Source organism: Scleropages formosus, chromosome 4, assembly GCF_900964775.1.
Source record: "Scleropages formosus chromosome 4, fSclFor1.1, whole genome shotgun sequence".
In the NCBI taxonomy this organism is placed as follows: Eukaryota; Metazoa; Chordata; class Actinopteri; order Osteoglossiformes; family Osteoglossidae; genus Scleropages; species Scleropages formosus.
This window is the reverse complement of record NC_041809.1, coordinates 19,077,206-19,085,167: the sequence shown is the minus strand read 5'-3', so window position 1 is coordinate 19,085,167 and position 7,962 is coordinate 19,077,206. Positions and strand designations below refer to the sequence as shown.

Sequence of the window (7,962 nt, the reverse complement as noted above, 5' to 3'; positions counted from 1 at the left end):
GAGCACTGCTGAAACATAGCAGACTGTGTGTTATCCTATGTGGGATCCTTTGTTTTAATTATAAGAGCTTTATGTGTTTTTATTGCTCTGACAAGCAGGAACGGATTTATGAAATAGCTAAGCATGACTTCTAGGAACGCTATTTTCAGTACAGCAACACGACCAAAAACTAATTTTACGGTATTCTTTGAAAGAAAGATGTTGAAAGAAATTAAGGTACTGCTTGGACACAGAAAAAGTATTAAAATATTGTATACACACATTAACTTGTGTGAAGGAGCAGAAGCTGTACCTAAAAAGTTCTGTTCAGTTTGCGCAAATATACAGTATGGGTCATTTTACCAGAGAAGGGTGTATGAGTTTTTCTGTCCTCCGTGATGTTTGATAATGATGTCTGCACTGCTTTCTCCTTAAAGCCTATTGGAAAGGCACTCAAACACCTCGAGATTTGAGCAATACCAGGGGCTTATTACTAGGAGTGTGGCTGGGAGACATTGCAACGCAGCATCCATACATATTTCACTTAAATGTCTATTGATCCGACTCGGGGGACTCAAGCCGTCCCTGCACTCAGCTCTGATTAGGACCTCGTGGTAAATTTACTGGCTCAGCTGGCTCATGAATGTAGGGTCTCGGCAATGAAGCCAGCACAAAAAAAACTTCTCCCAGAAGTGAGCGGGACGAGGGGGTCGTCACGGCGACTTTGCGGTGGGAATGGGCTCCATTGTCCCCCGGTGCCTACAGGACGTCCGGGGACAGGTCGAACTAATGGGTGTCACGCTGTGCCCGTCACATGGGGTCCCGAAAGCATGTGCGAGTGCTCAGGAACCCCAGCAGCCCTGCCCACCCACAGACTGCTCCCGCATCGGCGCCCGCTGCCACGTGTTGAAAGGTACAGAGCGGAGGGCAATAAGTGCCAGGAGTCACCCGATAGGTGTGAATTTCCAAAAAGTTATTTTTTCATATTTTGGTTTGAAAAACCTTCTGAACCGCTCCCTGTCTGAAATTAGTTTTTACTGCAACCCCGAGGAAAAAGGAGCGCTTTATAAATGGCTTTGCCGAGGGTCCATATGTTGGCGGAACTGAAATGACCAGATGTCGCATAAACAAAAGTGGCACTACTAGCAGTTTTGCTTGATTTATCTTTTCTTTACAAAAAAGATTATGCTGATTGTGTCATTTAAAAAATGCAATGATGAATAAGACAAAGATTTTTTTGTTTTATTTCAATCCGCGTTCTTCTCGGATTTGAAGGGAGCCCGAAAGACATCTGCTCCTCCTTTTCATCCTTCATTGAGACGAGCCACCGTGTGTTATTAATAACCACTGTGTTTCCTGTGTTTGTTATATTCCGACGCTATATAAACCGGGAAGACGTAGGACCGGAGGAGAAAATACTTGAAGAACTATTTATTCCAGTCTGTTAGTTTAATATTGATCTAAAGAGCGAATTCATTTGTGTTTTGCGTAACCAGTCAAATTTCATTGTAAACATTAAAAAAAAAAACAAATGCGCTGCGGTATATAAAAATACATATATTGCAAGGAATACTTTTCGAACCTTGAGGCATCAGATCTTGCATTGAGTTGGTCTGCAGTGTTTCATACCTGCTGGATGGTGAAGATAATTGAAACATCTGCATTTCACACAGTAGCAGATGAGAAGTGTTTGTGCTGGAACATGTTTGTTTATTCTGGTGCGCTCCTGCTTGTGTCGTCTCATTGTGACGACGCGTTTTATTTGTCTGCACGTGTGTGCATGTGTCAGACGGTGACAGTGTATTCCCCTTCTCCTGTCCACCCCTCCAGGGATGATTATTAATCCAATAATTAAACATTTATTGCCAGCAGCACCTGCTCTCTCTCTCTGCTGAGGCCCCCCGGGAGCCCATCACAAGGTTCCAGGAAGCTCGAGGATAAGGAGAGCGAGGGAGAGGAGTGGGGCCGAGAGAGAGAGAGAGAGAGAGAGAGAGAGAGAGAGAAATGGGGAGAGGAGGGGAGGGGGGCAGAGGGAGGGGGAAAAAAAGAGCAGTGATTCTGAAGGGTCATCAGATAGCCGGATTCTTTCACACCAGCGAGGTGTTTTTGTGCTCATGGTGTGTGAAGTTATGTGAGACCCGGACAAAAGAGGCAGAAGAATCAAACCATCGTTCCGTGGGAGGCGAGAAGAGAAGAGCAGAATAACCCCCTGTTGAGACGTCCCATGGAGAAGCACGGTTAACGGGAAAAGTTTATTTCCCCCTTCCGCCACTCACTGCTGGACTTCTTTTCAAATCGTTTTTTCGCCTTTTTTTTTTAATCACACCTGACTAAGCTCCGAGGCAACCCTTTTGGGAAGAGCGCCGCATAAAAATGAACTGAATCGAACTGAGTAAGAAGGAGAGGAGACAGAGAGCCTGGTGTCTTCTCACGTCCCTGGATCCGAAGACTAGAGGTGAGGAGCAGACGACGCACGGAGGGGACGGGCGGAGAGCGCGCGGGAGAGAGGGGACAGAGACGGAGGGGCTGTGCAGCCCTCGCAGGCTGAGGCAAGATGCTGCGCTACCTGCTCAAAACCTTGCTCCAGATGAACCTCTTCGCCGACACCATGGGCAGAGACCTGTCCAACAGCACTGATCTGCTGTTCAATCTGACCTCCAACCCTTCGTTCAACACGTCCTTCCTAGACCTGGGAAACTTCACCAGCTTCAACGGTGAGTCGTTCCCACACTGATTCACTCCAACATTAGATGTTTCCTTTGGCTACCTGTCAGTCTTTTCCTATCTTCCGTTCCCTTCCCTTCAGCCGTACGCTGTATTTATATATCTATGACTTTTATACGTCTGATTATATTAACCTCATTTAAAGTTGTACGGAATACATAAATCAAATACAATATTTTAATACAGTACATTATATTCATTTTCATCCTATAAATACAAACTAAAACAACAGCCATGCTGTTCTTTACAGTGCTGTAAAATAGTTTTTTGTATTACATTACTGACAAGCATAACAATATAAACTGAAGAGTCCTTTCTAAATATAATCCAAAAAACTTGTTTAAAAGTTGTCAAAAGTTTTTTTTCACAACAAACAATTGCATTAACGAATAACGTCTTTTTGAGATTTCTGCTTCGGTTAACAATTTTACATATTTTCCAGTCATTGGTAATCCTGTGCGTTTCCGAGAGTTTGCATTTTAACAAACTAATACCATTATGGCTTGAATCCCACTGACAGAGTTACTGTGTTGCATGCAAATACGCATGATTTCGTTCACCATTTCTTAGCTGGAAATTAAATATTTGTCCAGCTGACAAGGGAAAAATGAAACACTTGTGTTGCAGGCAAGAGAAAAAAAAAAAAACAAGTAATATAAATGTTAATTCCCATCAAGTGGTGAACGCCGAGTGCCCGGCCGAGACAAGACGTCGCATTAGGCAAACTCACAGTGGGTGTGGGAGCGCCCATGAGGCTGGAAATCTGCTGATATTCACTGATGGTGATGCTGTTTTCCCCTGGGCTGTTCTGACGGCGGTCTTTGCACGATGGGAAGCTCTCCTTGCTATTCTGAGGACCGGTGGTCTGACAGTGCTGGGGGTGCAGGATCGAGGGGGAAGTGGGTGGAGCTCAGTTTACCTTAGTGCTCTATGCTTTTGCACCTCACTCAGTACTATGTTCTCATCATAGTTTTGACACAGTGCAGTTGAATGTCTTCTTTTGTTGTCTCTGTGGCACTTTCAGAAACATGTATCGCTCGTTATCACAGCGTAGCCCTCTTCTTTGGAAAATTCGATTGTCTTTCCGAAAAGATTCTTTAAAGATGAATCATCTGCAAATGTATCGGGTATCGTTTGAATTTGCTTAAAATTGTGCTTAATTCTTTTTAATGTAAGGTTTAAAACATTAAATAATACTTAATGTCTGACTGTACTGGACTGTCAGTTCTTGTGAAACATTGCGTAAAATGTGTTCTTTTATGAATTCTAGTCGTAATGGTTGAGTAGATCTTCAATCTTCAACTTTTTTCCTTAAAAGTATTCATGCCGTAAGTTTATAGAGACTTTTTTTCTTTGCTCCTTCCGATCTTCTGGCAGATCGAGAAATGGCATTTTTGTACAGCTTGTCATTGTCAACTGATGGAGTCAAAAGTCAGTGGGATGAGTTGCTGGGGGTGTGAAAGTGGGGGGTATTTCAAAGGCTGGCGACTAGGAGGTTGATTCACTTCACAAATGCAGGACGGATAAGCTGCTTATCTCAGCAGTGGGAGCGTATTGATAATGCTGATTCCACAGCGTGAGGACCCTATCTCCCTGCTCTCTTTATTTCACATCTGAGGCCAATAATAGAGTGCTGAAAGAAAAAACAGCAGCCTTTACAAATTCTACGGAAGATTTATTGGACCGAGCTGCAAGAATGCTAAGCATCTGCACTTCTTGGTGAATGATCGGACCAAATCGTATTATGCTTGCACTACGGCTCATTTTGCATTAAACGTATTTGCTAGATTAAATAAGCTCTCAGAGGTTAATAGATATCAGCATTTTAAGCAAATCTTCAGACTGTAGGTAAAGGACCACATTCACTTGTCTATCGTAGGCTTATGACCAATCAAAAATCAACGAAGCTCAGTAAATCCCACAGAATATTTTACTTCCTTCCAAAGTTAAATGTACGTTCAAATACACCATAACACAATGGTCAGCCTTGATTACTGTTTTTGAGTGTGGATACATAAGTTATATCGGAATCAACAAAACAATGTGCTTATATCGTTCTAGGATTTTCTTTGCTTTATGAGTTGTGACACTAAACTTCAGTGACATGACTAATATTTCATTGTAGGTCTTATCTGAGCATTGAATCGGGAATGACTTTAACGATCCTGGGAGCAAAGGTGAAAGAAGAAACAGTTATATAGTGGCTGAAAACTAAAGCCTCTTGTAGATGTTAAGGTCAGCGGTTCATCTCTTGAATGAAAGAAAGGGTATTATCCTGGGCCCTGCTCTTTGAGGAAGTCTGTTTTTTTCTTCTGTCTTCCCCGCTCTTGTGGAGTACTAGTAGCAGAGTCCACTGAAGTCTCGACAAGAAACTCAATACTTTGGAATAAGTGGTCAGTCTCTTACGGTCTCCTTGGAACTAATCGGATGTGGATAAAAATTACCGACACGCAGTAGCAGATTCAGGAAGCGATAATCGATTTGGCCAGACAGAGGGAATAGTGCACCTCCGGGTGTTGTGGAGTTTGTCAGATTTTGTGTTCTCTTTTCTTTTATCAACTGCCAGATTAGGATCTTAATTGATTTAAGTCCCAACTCTCATGTTACATTTGCATTCATTCATTTTGCCTGACACTTTTCTCCAAACCAAGTTGTTTACTCATTTGTGTAGCTGGGTAATTCTGCTGGAACAATTTAACATGAGTACCTTGCTCAGTGGTACTATTAGTGTGTGAGGTTTGAGCTGTAAAACTTAGAGCCAACGGCAGCAGTGCTTACCGCCACTGATCCGATGGCTTTTATTTGAGTTTGACAGTAGATTCCTGTGATTTGTTTTACTTACTCACACATGTAGTTATTTTATTAAACGCCTCACAATGCCTGTGGGTATTAGCTACGTAAGGTGGGCTTCCTATAATACCAGCAATAGAGTAAGCAAGTGTGAATGCCTGTATTAAATATCCAAAACTTTGTGTCCTATTTCTAATACACGGCAATGTTAGAACATGCGTTTTATTAAAAATTACCAAATGTTAATAAAGCCCTTGGAGACCGAACGTTCTCGTGAAATTTTCAGTGATGCAATGTGGTGTAATACTTGAAAGGAAGACTGCCCGGTTCATTCAGGCCATATTTACTCCAAAAAAGGAAAGGCAGAAGTTCCAGGCAGCCTGCATCTGTGGTTAAGAGAAGAGTTTACCATCAGATGCTCCAGGGCCAGGGGGCTTCGCGGGGGGCTTGGCGCTGGTTCAGCGCCTGCGTCACATGTGTCATCAACTTCCAGGACTTAAGTCCCATTATCTGAGCTCGTTCTCAGCTGTCAGCTTGGATATCGGCGGCTGTGAAGATTTCGGACCCCCTCATCCTGGCACCATGGGCGACTAATCCCTTGTTCTCTAATTGGTGGCGCTGTCGTCTGGGGAAACGTGTCCATTGTGTGGCGCACGCGGTGTTCTCTAATCCCCCAGTGCTAATGTGGTTATTTGTCTCCTTACAGAGGTCAAGTAGGCTCTCTGTCCTATTTATCAAGACTTTTGTCATTAGTCCTGCACCCTTTTCTCCTCTCATTCTGGAATGTTCCCCTCTTGCCTTTCATTACTGCTCCTCACAGCTCAAGTTTAAATTTTCAAAATTAAAGTCCATTCTAACGCTTCTCAACTCTTCTGCACCCTTTATTGTGCCAAAATGTGCTTTCTTTGAGTTTTCTACTGGTTCTGACTTTACCGTTGTTCGTAACTTTACTAGTCAGCTATTAGAAGGTAATAGAAATTAAAACCTTTGATCGTAAACCAAAGATTAAACTTTTCTTTATTATTCCATTGCAGGTCCCGAGTGGCGCTTTTTAGCATGGAAGATAAGCAGATTTGTACCCTGACCGTGACCACCGTGCCCATCTCAGAACCACTCAGTTAGGCGCAGACATGTCAGTCACGGGCGCCAGTAGTCCATTTGTCAGATGTGACACACATGTCTTGTTGCGAGAACACCCCGCCGTGTATGACTGACAATTTCATTTCGGCTGTTAGTACGTGGCTACAGAGACAGCAAAGTCACCGCCTAGGCTCATCTTCACTTCCCATTGTGATGGGATATAAAAACAGGCCTCCTCTGGCAGGCCCCTCCCTCACAAAATGTGCAAATTCACACTCCTCCAGGACAGTGGGACTCCTGATTTATTCGCCCAAAACGGCCGGCCGCCGATGCATTATTAATGGTGCAGGGGAGGGGAGCCTTTCCAAAACACAACATGTTTATTCATACAGCGCTGACCAAGCGGGGGGTGCCAGGCTGCACTGTCTCCCCCCCCCCACGTCGAACCCGGACGGAAAGCTGCCATTTGTCAGCTGGCCTCCCTCTGAAGCTTATTAATGGGCACCCCTCCCCGTCATTCACATGCGTGCACAGAAATATGCAGACACACACAGGCACACAGGCACACATGCACACGCACCCAGGTACGCACCGAGATATCACAAGCACGGACGGCCAAATTTGAGCCGGCGTCATTAAAACTGACCTTTTTCAGTTTTCTGCTGCCAGCTGTTCTGCATGGCGGGACTTTGTCGCGGCACAGAAAGGGAATGACTGATTAATGGAAGGGTCTCCTGGCCCTGTGCTTACTGAGAGCACACAGACCAGCAGAGTCGCTGGGTTTCGCCGCTCGCGCCATCTGCAGGGTCTCCCGTCTTGGGCACACAGACGTCATTGCATCCGGTGCGTGACTCGCTGCAAAACGCCACCGCGACGGAGGCCCATGTTTCCATCTGTTCCCTTATTCACCCTATTATTGCCCTGTCCCTCTTCCTCCACACTTCTCTTTCTCATTGTTTATTTAGGCAAGAAGACTGTCAATGGAACTCACATTGCAATACGTATTAATTTATTAATTAAAGTAGCAGTTCCCCACCCTGGAATTTGAACCTGTGATCATTTGGGTCATTTCAGCTCTACTGCTTAACCACAGCACCGCTTGTCTGCCTTCTTGCCTTTCCTCATCCTGCTGCCACCGGCGGTAATACCTGTTGCTTCTTCCCTGTTATTATTCCACAGTGAGCAGACCTCTTGTCTTATTAAGGTCAGAGAAGGAGCGCAATTCATGTTTTTAAGATCACACCTGCCGGTTGAAAAGCAAACAATGTTATCCTCGAGATTTGCAGAGGGTACAAATATGAGTCTGCATGTTGCTCAATAACTTCTCCTCCCTTTCCCATTCCCCTTCATGCATTATCTCACAGCTTCCTGATTATATCAATCTTCTAC

At 44.2% G+C, this 7,962-nt stretch overlaps 1 protein-coding gene across 2 annotated transcripts in view; it reads left to right on the top strand.

Annotated features, from left to right (window-relative positions):
- Positions 1 to 1,984: 1,984 nt before the first annotated feature.
- The window catches only part of robo3 (roundabout, axon guidance receptor, homolog 3 (Drosophila)), a 125,876-nt gene continuing 119,898 nt past the window's right edge, over positions 1,985 to 7,962 (top strand). For both annotated transcript variants that reach the window (XM_018755447.1, XM_018755446.1), the window contains exon 1: positions 1,985 to 2,693. In XM_018755447.1, coding sequence (XP_018610963.1) covers positions 2,534 to 2,693 — 160 coding nt within the window. In that variant the 5' untranslated portion in view covers positions 1,985 to 2,533. The remainder of the gene's footprint in view (positions 2,694 to 7,962) is intronic.